This window comes from Rissa tridactyla, chromosome 8 (assembly GCF_028500815.1).
Source record: "Rissa tridactyla isolate bRisTri1 chromosome 8, bRisTri1.patW.cur.20221130, whole genome shotgun sequence".
NCBI classification, from domain to species: domain Eukaryota; kingdom Metazoa; phylum Chordata; class Aves; order Charadriiformes; family Laridae; genus Rissa; species Rissa tridactyla.
The window spans coordinates 48,396,702-48,410,190 of NC_071473.1; the positions used below are offsets into that span (position 1 = coordinate 48,396,702).

Below are 13,489 nucleotides of genomic sequence, written 5' to 3' on the forward strand. Positions count from 1 at the left end.
TTATCATGTTGGTATTAGTCTTTATTTATTACAGGACTCGGTTAAGAAAGATTCGGAAGAAACATGAAGTGACCAGCTCCTGAGCCAAATGCTTTTCTAGGCACTTTGTGTAGTTGAACTTATAACGCTGATATACTTAACGGGCTAAGGGGAAAAACTACTTTTTAAAATACTTGTTAAATAGCAAAAAGGTGTGAAGGGCTAAAACTAGAGTTGATGACACAAAAACATTCCAAAAAGTTCAAATTTTAGCTTAAAGACAAGTGTGTAAATGTAACAAATAAATCAAATGATTTTTCACATTTTTAGGTGCAATGCTGTTCTGGATGATTTCTAATTCAAAAAAGTAATTGATCTGAGTTTAACACAAAATAATGTGTAACCTGAATTTTAGCTACGGTTTGGAAACCAGATCTATGTCTTAATTCCGCCATCTGTAAGATGAAGATAATATTTACCTCCTGGCTCAGAGGTGTCTAATAAATGACTTACGCTTCGACCCTAGCAGATGGTGGTGCATTTACAGCACGGCTGTTTCCTAACCAGGGGCTGCTGCAGCTCCGTGAGGGGAAGGGGCTGGCTCTTACCTGGACCTGTTCAACCAAGCCCTTCCTAGGCCAGGGCTGGATGTTGCAGGGGGCACAGGCCCATAGTAAAATGTCTGCAAAGCTATTTAAATAAAAGAAAAAATACTCTTAGAGCTACCATGTGTAAATAACCAAGTTTGTAGGTGAAGCACCAGTCATCAAACAATGTTGCTTTAAAGTGTTTTGCAGGGACGGTGCAGTACGATGAAAAGGGTCAGTGCAGCAGCGCTGGTTGTACTTTAGAGCCGCAACCGGCAAAACAGCCCTGGCACAGACCCCGAAATAGCTGAGCGGATCGTCAGGCTGGAGCCGCTGCAATTTCAGGCGACAAGGCAGGAGACGTGGATGGAGTTTGGAAGTCCACACCACAGCCCCTGGTAGCAACCTGCTGTCCAAAGAGCTGCCACAGAGCCGGAGCAGGTGGGAAGCGAGGGCATCGCCAACAGCCAGGATGTTTGCACAGCAAGGGCAGGGTTACGTTACATTTGCAGACTATAGTAGGAAATGGATTTCGTCTCATACAACAGAAGGAAACCAAATTCCCACGAATTTGAGGCAAAAGAGATGCAATGACAAGCAATGAATACTCAATTTTATAAAGCCCTTTATGCTTACAAATTCTTGCATGCTACTGGAATTACCACTTTAATCATGTTACCTCTAAGGATGATAATCCTTATTACTTGTTGCCAGTTCATTATGGAAACCTGGGAGAGAATCATAAAATTTGTGTATATATATTAAAAAAAAAAAAAAAAGCCCAGAGAATTTCTTTGTGAGGAGCTAGTGTTGCAGAAGGGCTTTAACCACAAGATTTTAAAAGTTCCTGCTGTCTTGCAGCATCCCGGGGCTGAAAGCAGTTACGTGTTTGGAAGGCTGACAGTGCTCTCTGCGCCGTGGCAGAAGTGTACATTTCGAGGCTGAGGGATTATGAAATACCTGAACTTACTTAAGTCGCCACAGTTCTGGGCCTTCGACGTTTCCTGTCCTTGTGCAATCGTAATAAAGATGAAAATTCTTCTGAGCCAGCCCATCAGTTAAGTAAATACCGAGATGGCTGAAACCAAACATACAAGGCCTCTCGTCAGTTAAATCCTGGATTAATACGGCCTTAGAACCCAAGCGGATGCGAGCTGATTACAGACAGCGTTTATTACAGACACCACGTTTTTATTAAAAACATACGTGCTAGTTGATAACCTATAAAAACACACGAATAAGATCTGTTCAGAAGAACCCTTCTTGACTTAATAGCCAGAATAAAAAATTAGCTTCAAGGATTAACTTTTCCTTTTATATAGCGTTTAACTTTGAAGAATATAATTTATGCTAAGCATCCTTTGCAGATTATCTTGCATTTCAACCTGTTCTGGGATAAGAGTTAGGGGCTTTGGAATTCTTGGTCTGAAATGCGAAGTTAATGCCTTTTGATAAAAAGACCAGTCTAAACATACTCTGCAAAAGCATCTTTTTGATTTAAGCAGAAAAAATAACTATATTTGCAGGCTGGCACCTGATTTCTTACAATATCCGCTCTGCCCTGACACCTAGCTCAGTAAAAGCTGCAAAGGGGAATCTATAATGACAAGAATAGCTGTGAAACTGCCTGTACGTGTTTGTAGCAGCCCAAAGGTATGTTCTTACTCAGCAAGAGGGGCCCAGCCATGCTACAGACAACCAGAACGCTCCCAAATCTCCGCTCCCCTCTCAGCTGGAAACCCAAGTAGCAGTAACTTCATAAGCCTATTCTTTGCAGCACCAATCCCTAGAAAATACTTGTCTTTAGTTTAAAGAAGGCATTCCAACAACAACTCTGCGCACAACGGTAAAGGTTCAATCCCCCGCATGCGTTACGTACACCGCCACGTCTGCCGGCCGCACCAGGCCCTGCTCGCCCTCGCCAGAGGCACTCGTGCCAGGGTTCTCCCCGCAGAAAGGCAAACGTCCACCTTTTCAGCATCCTTTTCCCTATCCTTCTGGCACATCAGTGGCCGCTGCCTGTCGAATCAAGCGTTCCCGCTGGGTAAGCAGGCTGAGGGGGAGAGACAAGGCAGAAATTCAAGGGGAATCGTTCCCGGACTGTTCTCTGCGCAGGAGGGAGCCGATCCCAGGCGCTGCCCCCCCCGACACCGGGCTCAGCTCTGCCGGGGCAAAGCCTGTGTGATGCCCTTGAGCTCTCCAGCACAAAACTGCTTTTTGGTGAGGTTACTCACTGAAGGGCTCTTGCCAGATTGCCCATTTGTTGGGGATTTCTCCTTGTGGAAGGCCATGTACTGCACGTTCCGCTTCATTTATGGTCCCACAGCAAACCATTAGTAAAGGCCTTTACCTCCCTGCATTTTCCTCAGCGATCATCTGAAAAGGTGTTAAAGCTTTTGCTTTATGTATCTTACTTTTTTTTTTTTTTAAGTGCTGAATTTAATAGTTCAAAGGGTTCTGGTAACTTCTCAAAAAGCTTTGGCTACAGAGCCTGCTACTGCTGTGTGTGAGTATACGTATGCGTACTTTTTGTGTATATGTATACTTTTTTATATATAAATGCGTGCGTCACAGATCATCCGCTTTGAGTGGACATACAGCAAAGGCAGTACACGTGAGCTTCCTGCGGTTCTTTAGGAATACCAAGAATTATTTGCCTGAGGGATGAGCCCAGTATCACGGAACAGGAACCTGACCCCGGACCCAGGTATCCATGAGCCGCAAGAGCGAAGGCCAAAGCAAATACCAAAACTGCAACGGGCCCCGCTGGTCGCTTCTAAAAAAACACTGCGCAGCTGCCCAACGGAGGCTGTGTAACCTTGGTAGCGATGACAGCAGTTCTGGGTACTGTACCCAAATGAAGATGACATTGAACACGATCCATCTATTGTATCTTCTGGAGCTAAACAACATTGCTTGACCTCCCTCGAATGATTTACCGAGCTCTGCTAACTGTTGGAGATCACGTTACTATTTTGTGTCTTCAGACAGTGTCAGCGGAGCCAACCTTAGGGCATCTCACACCACGGCCTTTACCAAACCATCAGGGAAAGCACCACATATCACAGACAAAACAGCCGCTCATCCAAGAACGGCACCTATGACACTGTCGGCACCCAGCATGGCCCCTGGGGCTCCGGCACCGCAGACAAACATCCTATTCGTCTCCGGCACTGAGAAAGCTGCTCCTTACCTCCACACCTCGTGTGCTGCAGGATAAAAGGACCAGAGAGATGAGAACTACCCAGAATATTGCAGCTTCTACTTCTCTTCTCTTCCTCACCACGTTGCTTTTCAGCCACAGACCCGAAACTGTTGTTACAGTACTTGACTAAGACAAGATAAACGTAATTTTTTTTTCCTTTTTGAATTGAAGCAGCTCATAAAGAGCACATGCAGCGGGGGTTGTGACTGCTGTTTTATATTCTTTCTGTAAAATAGTCAAGGAGAGACAAAGCCAAGTAGAACTGAACACGACACAGAATTCTAAATAAACATTTTGCCTATGGTTAGCCAGAAATGAAGTAAGTAGGTCCAGAGATTTAAGCTACCCAGAAAATAATGGAACACAGCCTAGTCCTACAAAAACATGGTTGAATTTAGAGCAAATACTGTGTAGGATTTTACCACAGTGCAATGCAGATATTTATTAGTTCTGTTGCAGTTCGTAAATTTTGGAGACAGGGATTGACTGGGCATGTTTTTAAAAGAAAGTATTTGTATTCATCTTTTGTTTTTCTTAAAACACCTGAAGCAAACATAGATAGCATCTTTAAAAATACTTTATGATGACAAATCATTCAATTAAAATGCTTGCCGATACACGCTTTGCTTATAATCTATCACAAAAAGGTATCTGTGGAACATAATGAGAAAAGGAGCAAGTTCATTTCTAGTCCGTTCAGGTTTTCCGATCTCGCTCATCAGTGACGTTTCCAACCATTAACCATTTTCCTGTACAGCAGTAAACAACATGACTCACCTCTTTATCTTCTCCTCTTCCTCCCAGAGGGGGAACTGTGTGGAGCGCATTGTTTTGGTCACTGCCTATACGTTGGCTTTGCTGCTGTGTTTTTATGCTCGAGAAGGCAAAGAAATAGATCTCACAAGTGGAACCGGAGGCGGAGAGTGTTGTATTTAAACCCTTGGGAGTGCCTTTTGCGTTCTGGGACTGACCTCTAGGAAAGCCTTGTTCCACACGCAGGAACATTACTTGATGCTTCTATTGGGCCAGAGGCACACAAGCTGCCAAAGCTATCATCCCGGGACCCTTTCGCCATCTCGGACCCAGGCCACACATCAACAGAAAATACTAAGGCACTCAACTCAATGTAGAATTTAATGCCCAAAACGATGTGAAATAGGAGGAAATGTTCGATATGATCCTGTTATAGGCTGCTATATTTTACAAAAGGCAAAGCTTCCTAAGGAAAGTTTTGGATGCTGTATCACTGCAGCGTAAACAACCCGAGGCGAGGCACTGTCCGAATGGGACAGTCTTTAAACTAACCATCCACGACAGAACGCGTTAATTGTAGATGGCAGCAGAACTGCCCATCAGTCAAAGCACGTTCCTATGCCACTGGTTTAGTTGAGCAATTGTAAGCGGGTGTTTCCAAACAGCAGTGGCTGTATCATGTTTGTGACTTCATCAAAATCTCTGCCGATCATCAAGAAAACCCGTGACCAGGTTCAGCTTCAGCCCACTGTTCTTCCTCCAACAGGTTCTCTCATCTGGTGTTATTTATAGGAGCCAGGTGCTGAGATAATTACACCTCATTAGACCTCAGAATAAGCTGCTGGCTTTTCAGCCCATATCCTCCCTTCAGTTTAATGGGAGACCATACATCCATGGACTCCACATAGCACATCTAACGATAAAAGTGATGCTCGTTTTACTGCTTTTCCTTTCCTGACCACCCCCACTTTCAGAAGGCACAGTGATATCACACAGGGCACCACGGCAATTGCTGCTGACATTCAGGAAACAGAGTATGAATTTCTACCCCTCCTCAGCTACTGGCAGGAAACCGCTTATCAGTGCTACTAAAAAAAATACACAGAAAAAGAAATAGTTTGTAAGTTTTATGATAAAGGTCCTACCCAAGTGCAGAAAACTATTTTCTGCTAGATGAGTTAGTATTTTGCCTTTGGTTAACTTCTCTGGCTTTGCTGAGGACTGAGAAGAGTCGATACCAGCAGCTGTTGGCTAAAGGCCAGCACACAGAGTGGGCTTCTCTACCACTAGTCAGAGTGTGCAACGTTTGAAAGCAGAAGGAACTGCTCCTTCTGCAAACGAGGTGTTGACTATATCCATCTGAAGTCATACTTACATTTCCCGAATCTTAGGCCATGCTGAAAATCCTTGATTTGTGATCCCATACAAATAGCAGATTAGAATATCTGCTGTTTTCTGGTAGGTGAATATACTGAACGCTGAAGCCGTTTGAGAACTCGCACCAATTGTGCCTTCCCTAATTCATCGTACTTGGGACTCCAGACCGATGAAGCAATTTGCCGTTCTGGAGAGCTGCTGCAGGCAGAATGCAGCAGCTTCGGAAGCAGCAGTGGAAAAACAATCCCAGCACGGACCTTTCAGGCCAGAGTGACACCGCTGAGTGTTTTATCCCTGGTCACAGAAGAGAATCAAAATGAAGTACGTTGATGAACAAAGAGTAATGGCGGGCAATTCAAAATGTAACGCATTAAGAACATAATACGGTGACAACATACCAGACCTGCCATGCATCCTTTAGCAAGCAAGGTGTTATTTTCCTTCAGTAAGTTCAGAATATTACGGTCTGTAAGTCTTTGTTCTTGCGTCAGGAAGGTGAGCATTTCCTAAATACTAAGGAGCTAAAAAGTCAGAGTGAAAGCACAGGCTACTTCATCCTGGCTAACTGCAAATTCCTCAGCTGAAGCTGGAGATCAGGTCCGTGATACAACTGCTGTTTGCGCTTGACCAAAGACGACTGTGAAAATCTCAGGATTTTCATCACTGCAAAGAATCAGGGAAGCTGACTGCATATTGCACAGTATGTCCTTTGTGCAATGTATCTAAGATCAGGCACAACTCAGCTGTGGGTGAAATTTTAAAGAGTGGCCGAGAGAGATGCGTCTACAGTCGGAAGGATTGTTCATTTTCTGCTAAGTACAATTTATGCTAATCTTCATGGCATTACTTGCTTAAAAGATGCTAAGACTGCCAAAATATTTGAAAAAAAAAAAAAACCACACAACTGGAAGAAGAGGCGTTATACGCATGAAATAGAACAAGAATCTTTTTTATTCTATACAAAGAATGACTGAATTTTTACACTTAAGTTTTGATGTGCAATATGTAAATAGCGTAACTGTTTATACTGAATTTTATCTGAATTGAGAATTTTATCTGAACCAAATTTATCTGAGAAAGTCACTTTAAAAAAATGCGTTCTTCATCTGTGATTTTAACTTGGGAAGACTTTTATAAAGGATGTCTATTTTTAAGACAACGCAAGTTCTCTGTGCTGAGGAACAGGTGGTTCTGTCTCCTTGCATATTAATTTGCAATTATAAAACAATGTCATTTACTTAAAGGAGGTAAAAGTAGAACTATAAATTGTCAATTTTCTCTTCTGCTGGGAACAATCACTTCAGAAAGAGTATTCACTGTGAGGTACATAGATATGGATCTTCCTTACAAACATCTCCATTGGAGAAAAAGGGCTGTCAGAAGACCTCCCATCTCCACGCATCAGAACGGGTCATGGGGAAGAAGCTCTTTCAAAAGGGAGGTAGAAGTGTGCCCCAAAAAACCACAGGCATACAAACATGGAGCCAGCCTGGAGAACAGTAAACACGAGTCAAATATGTGTTACATCTGACTTCACCAGTCTTGCAGAAAAGCAGCAATTCTACGTCAAACGGCATTGGAAAGCAGAGCTTGCTCTTTGCTCTACTCTTAAAGCCCCTTACACAGAATTTCCCCCAAAAGATCAACGAAGAGCAAAAAGATACAGGGCTCTCCTTTGTGAAAAGCAGAGCACTGTGCCAAGAGCGCCTGCTCCAGCCCCAGCTTCTTCACACAGGAAACACGGCCACACGAGCTCTTTAAACACGGACATCTCAAGTTGGGCAAACCTAACCATCGTTTTAAGAAGGCACTGACTGTCACAGTAACTCTGTATGGCTGTGCAGCCAGAGCAATACTCCTGTTTCTTAAGCAACCTTCAAGGACTTGTGCTTTAAGTATGATAGAAACTTCCAATCATGTTTGTTCTGATGAAAAAAAAAAAAAAAGTTTCCTAAGGGCCTCCTATTTTTAAACTTGTGAAAGAATCAGCGATGCAGTTTTATACTGTCATCACCCTGCCCTCACCAGATCCTTGGTAAATCATTGAGCTGCTACGAGCTGCAGACTTGACATGAAAACCCAATTAAAGAAAAAGTCAAGATACTTGCATAAGGGAGACCATTTTTTTTCACCAGCATGTTTCTTAGCGAAGCAAAAATGTGATTAGTAGAAGCTGGTAAAGAAAAGCTTTCTACGCTCAACTGGAAACGCCCAGGATTCAGAGCTCCTCCCTGCCGCGTTTCTTGGGCACTGAGATTTTCTCACACCATTTCAGCTAAGGAGGTACTTGGAAAAGGGGATGCTTCCTTCTCAAATGCTAGCAAGTATGAATTCAAACAAACATTTATAGCTAACTGACATTAAATCCATGAACATTTAAAGTTTTGTTGTTTGGTTTTTTTTTAGTTGTTCCCCTTTATGTTGTAGCTTGCTTAGTAAATGTTGCAAATGCAAGAAAAAAAGGCACACATGACTGAAAAATGAATTACACAGATGTAAGTATTCAAAAAGCCACTGTTGGAAAAACAATATTTTTCAGGGTTATGGTTGGTTTGAGAAGTTTTTTGCCATGTTATTACAACTAGATTAATGTTTTATGCGTCACCTTTAAAATTTTAAATTATTTGGTTTCTCACTGACTTGAAAGAGAAGGAAAAAGAATTCTAAAGTGTCAGTAATTTTCTGCACCAAAGTTTGCAACAAACGGGACATCAAAGAAGAAAAAGTTACGACACTGCCGAGGCTCCGGAGTGCATTCCATTTTCTGGGGCGGATTTGGCTTGGTGCAGGGCAGCTTGAATTCTGAAATGTGTTCTTGTTTCCATGGAGTAATTCTTGTAGTTTTGTCTAAAACAAAAGCAGATCCGCTCTGATGAATATATATTTTTTTAAACATTTTCAAGTTATCTTTATATTTTTAAGTAAAACAACTGTAGACAGCAAAAAAGTCTTTCTTCACAAGCTCCTTTGTTGCCTACTCTAAAATACAAGGCATGTGTTCCTAGCCAAACAATGCAGCGCTTTGTTCTTTATTTGTAGTTCTACTCTCTGGCAATTACCAGAAAAATATAACTTAATAAGAAATTGAATCTGGTCCACTCAATCAAAATATTGAGTCCTTATTAAATATCTGTAACATCCACTTAGTTTACATTCAGAAATTAGATTCCCCCCCCCGCCTCAAAGTATAACCAACAAATTCGAATACAAACATTTTTAGGATTTTTTTTAAAAATCATTTTAACAAGATAGACTCATCTTAATTCAGCAGACACATTTCAAGGATATAAAGGGGGGGAAAAAAAAAAAAAAAAGAAAAAGAAAAAGGAAAAGACAGAAGCTGTCCTGAACCAGAAGAGTGGAACACCCCGTATCTCCATCCGACGGTTGTCACCAACGTGCACTGTGTGCAGAAAATAAGGCCAGACATTTTGCTGCCCTAGAAGCTCAGAAAGAGAAAATGGGCACACGCAGGCTTCCGTATCAGCTTTCGAGGAGCAATTCACCAGCCCAGGAACAGACTGGCAGGACTTCCCTCCACAAACATCTAGTGCCTAACTCAGCAGTGTCATCTGCCTACAGTCCCCAGTAGCTACGTCACGCTCTAGAGTTACAGAAATATTGAAAGAATCTGTATTTTCATGGAAAAGCTTATATAAAAAAAAAAAAATTTGCCCCAAGGACCACATAGTGCAGATCCTACTTAATAGGAATTACCATGTCAGCTTTTGCAGGATGGGTACAGAATCCAGATACCAAAGAGAATTAGACCATGCTAATTTTCTTATAGAAGATATTTGTCATCTTTACAGAAACATAACATGAAGTCTGTATACCTTAAAAGCATTTCAGTTCCGAATTCGTAATTCAAATCAAGCATGGAAGCCTGGTATTTCTCACTATGGCAGTCTCTCGGTGAAAACAAGGGACTCCACACCCATCCTATACCAGCTTATAATTTTATGTATGCAACACCCAAGAGGCTGACAGAGAAAAGGAGGTGACTGGGTTCTGCTGTATGCTGATCCGAAACTCTTTGGAGTGGGTCTGGTGTTTTTTGTTTTTTTTTTAAATTAAGTAGATTTTGTCATGCAGATATTGTATTTCTCATCAGTAGGGCTGACATTTCTGCTTGTAGTTTACAGTAATACAAACAGAAATAGAAACATTTCCATGCATGACCAAGCCAAAACTGTTTATCATCTCACTCCACTCCTTCTCCCAGAGCTGAAACATTCAAGCCAGCAGCAGCATGTGGATTTAGGTCAGGCAAATCAAGCGCCGTGCACAAGCCAAGCGCTCGCCTGCGCTGCTGCCAATTGCAAACAGGGCTCTGCACTCCTGAAACCCACCACGGGCAACACCTTCTCCCTCTAGTGGCTGCGAAGGCATTCAGTATTTTTAGCCAAAAGCTCATAAACCCTGAGCATTTTAATGCAGCGTTAACAGCCACAGGTGGAAATCTAAAGACTGCACTTTTTTTATGACTGACTGAAACAAGGGGTTTTTTTTTGTGGTGGGGTTTTTTTGCATCTCATTACAGCTTTCATGAGTTCTTTGAGCACAGCAAGTCTGCGTATTAGCTTTCCATACACAGGGTAACAACAAGTTTTTAAGAGCTGCTGTCTGCTGGTGCTCTTCTTCGGGCCAAACACCTTCCCTGGAGGGGGCCTGTGACCCGAGACACACAGGGCCACCGGGGAAAGGTGCAACGGCTGAGCAGCAAGGGACAAATACCAGATGGAATGAGAAGCTCAGAATCATTAACTTCTAGATCTCATCTTAAGAAAGATTTGAACAAAGGAAATGAGGACGGGAGGAGAGGCGTGCCTTGAGGAACATGAAGCCAATTGAAATACCTTCCATTGCGTCTTGCTATTACAATTTTTGCTCTTAATATCTTCCCACAAGTCTGCAGAGAAACAGGCTCACAAGTGTAGGAGATTAAGATTTGCAGTATTTTAATTTTTGTGTTGACAGGCTTTTGGCGTAACCTTTGGTAGGCTGATTCACTACTCTGTCTTGCATAGCAGACTGACTTGGACAAAAGCTCAACACAAACACTCTTATCTGACCTCTCAGAAACTTGGCACCAGACAGCGGTTTTGTAGCTGCTCACACCTGCAGCAGCGACTGGGGTGACTCTCTGCTCTTGGAAAGATGTGGCCATCTGGACTCATTCAGGACCCAGGCAGAGAGGTGAGCCACCCTGCTGCAGGATGCTTGAAGAGGGCAAGGGTTGTTTGGTTTGGATTCCCTCTGCTCCTCCCCCCCCCAAGAAACTTTGGCTCACAACAGAAGTGAAGGGTCGGACCAGGCAAAAATCACATTTTCTTAATTTTATAATAAAGAACATACATGATCAAGCCCAACTGTTCCTGATAAACCTACTTTGCTAGAAAAATCAATCACACAAAATAGTAAAAGCAGGTGTTTCAGTTGCCGTTCAGATGCAGATGAAATAATACAAAGATACTAAATGCAACCTGAAGCGTTACTTTAAATGTATTTCATCAAGGAAAGAAAACAGCACTGCTAGCCATCAATCTGAATAATGCTATTCCAGCCATAACACAGAGCTTTGATTTAATTTAATACCTCTTTTATGAATAAGTAAATAGACTACAAAGATTATTATGTTTTGTTACACACGGATTATTTCTTATGGAAGCCTTTGACATTCATATTAACACCTTTAAAATGTTTTGGGGTTTGTTTTTTTTTTGGTATCAGAATGGATGGGTAAGTCACAGACTGAACGATCAGATAATGTCTACCATTAGAAAGGTCCAAACCTAAACTAGTGCATGTGTGCTTCCACTGAATAAACGTAACAACGAGTTTCCATGGAAGTACTGAAATGTTTCTGCTTCCTGCTAACCAGTAAAATACCATACTGACGCATCGGACATCAGCGCAGGCTTTTGACTTGCTTACTTTGCTCTTTCCAGTAGTTTTATTGCTTCTTCTCTTCTGTCCTGGTCTAGATACAGTATTGCCAGCTCCAGCAAGGCATTTGGAATTAGGTAATGGTCATATTTTATCTTCTTCTCACTGCATTGGAAAAGGAACAGCCTCAAGATCTTGAAATGATATATTGTTTCCTTCATTTAACAGCTCCAAACACAAATAAATAGGAGATTAACTAAAATCAGAAGGAGCAATCAATCTCTATTACAACACTTGTCATGTTCTCTATCCAAAGCTACATTCCAGGTTATTAAATGTGTATTTTGCATAACTATCCTACACGGTACGTTATTTCTCAGGATTACAAAATATTGCCTTGATTACCAGGGAATTATTAGAAAAGATGACGATATTATGATCTCTATCCACGTGAATTGACAAAAAGATGCCATTCACTGCATGATGTACAGAAGCTCCAAGTATAATCGTGCTGCCATCTGTCTCTGCAGACTGCATTTAGCTTTTTGGGTACAGCTTCTTCGTGACTGGTACGATGAAGGGGGCGGGGGGGGGAAAGGAAGTGGTATCTCAAAAAATTTACGCGTGTATAGTTACCAAAAAAGGAGAAAATATCTCAGTAAAAAGTGCAGATTTGCAATTGTTCTTCCATACATGGCTAACAACACTGGCGATTAAAAATGCTGTTCCTTTATATCAAAGCAATTGAAATAAATATTAAAGATACTGCAGTCCCCTCTTCTTCTATTCATAACATGGTTGCATCTCCTCTTACTCGAAATAAATAGTTACTGAGAAATTCAAGAGCTCTCCTATATGCCAGGTATGAAAACTTACTTTAAATAGATGTAATTGAAATGGTCTTCTGCTTCCGAGATCTTGCCCAGATGCTTGAGGCATAAACCTTTTAACAGTTTTATCACGCATTGGTCATCTGCTAGTAATTCTGTAGCTGCAAGATGAAGTAAATGGCACATTTTAGAAAACTCTAGAGCAGCAGAGACTTTCCTACCTGTAGGAAAATTTTTACACAGGTAGGTGTGAGCACAATCCCTTTATTGGAACACAGGACAGAAGAAACTAAGCGGTTATTTTAGTCCATTTAATGAAGACACAAACATGCACCAACCTTTCCATAAATCGATCAAACTGTCTAAAAATCATTGGGCTGTTCTTTCCCTCCTTACTCCCACTGAAAGGCCATTGCACAATCTTATTGTTCTGACACCTAAAAACTAATTTAAAGTGTCCACTTTAGAAATATTCAGGTCCAATTTATCATCTCTTAACTTTATGCCTCTCTTGCCCTTCAGTATGTATAGCTCTTCTCCTTCTTGGACTTCTAGTCACGTGATCTATTAATAGGCAAGTGTTTTATCAATTCTCCACCTTCCTTTGGCTAAACAAAAACACGTCAAACTTCGCTACCTGCACCTCGCATCCCCTCATCTTCTTACCAGACCATCTTTTCACCTCTTTTAAGTTTATACTTCTGAGTGCCCAGAGACTTACCTGCCTCACCAGTGCCTAGGTTCAAAGTCATTACTAAAAACCTTTCCTCCACGAGAAAATATTTACATGATACATTTCAAAGAGAATATCTGGCTTTTTCATAGCCATTCCATATAGGCAGCTTAGTCTTAAAGTTTACAAGTAAAAT

At 41.7% G+C, this 13,489-nt stretch overlaps 1 protein-coding gene across 4 annotated transcripts in view; it reads right to left on the minus strand.

The window, feature by feature from the left end:
- Positions 1 to 6,834: 6,834 nt before the first annotated feature.
- The window catches only part of TTC39A (tetratricopeptide repeat domain 39A), a 49,651-nt gene continuing 42,996 nt past the window's right edge, over positions 6,835 to 13,489 (minus strand). For all 4 annotated transcript variants that reach the window (XM_054210608.1, XM_054210607.1, XM_054210609.1 and 1 more), the window contains 4 exons: positions 12,667 to 12,781; positions 11,839 to 11,955; positions 8,635 to 8,748; positions 6,835 to 7,390 (listed from right to left, as the gene is read on the minus strand). In XM_054210608.1, the coding sequence (XP_054066583.1) occupies positions 7,303 to 7,390; positions 8,635 to 8,748; positions 11,839 to 11,955; positions 12,667 to 12,781 (434 nt within the window). In that variant the 3' untranslated portion in view covers positions 6,835 to 7,302. The remainder of the gene's footprint in view (positions 7,391 to 8,634; positions 8,749 to 11,838; positions 11,956 to 12,666; positions 12,782 to 13,489) is intronic.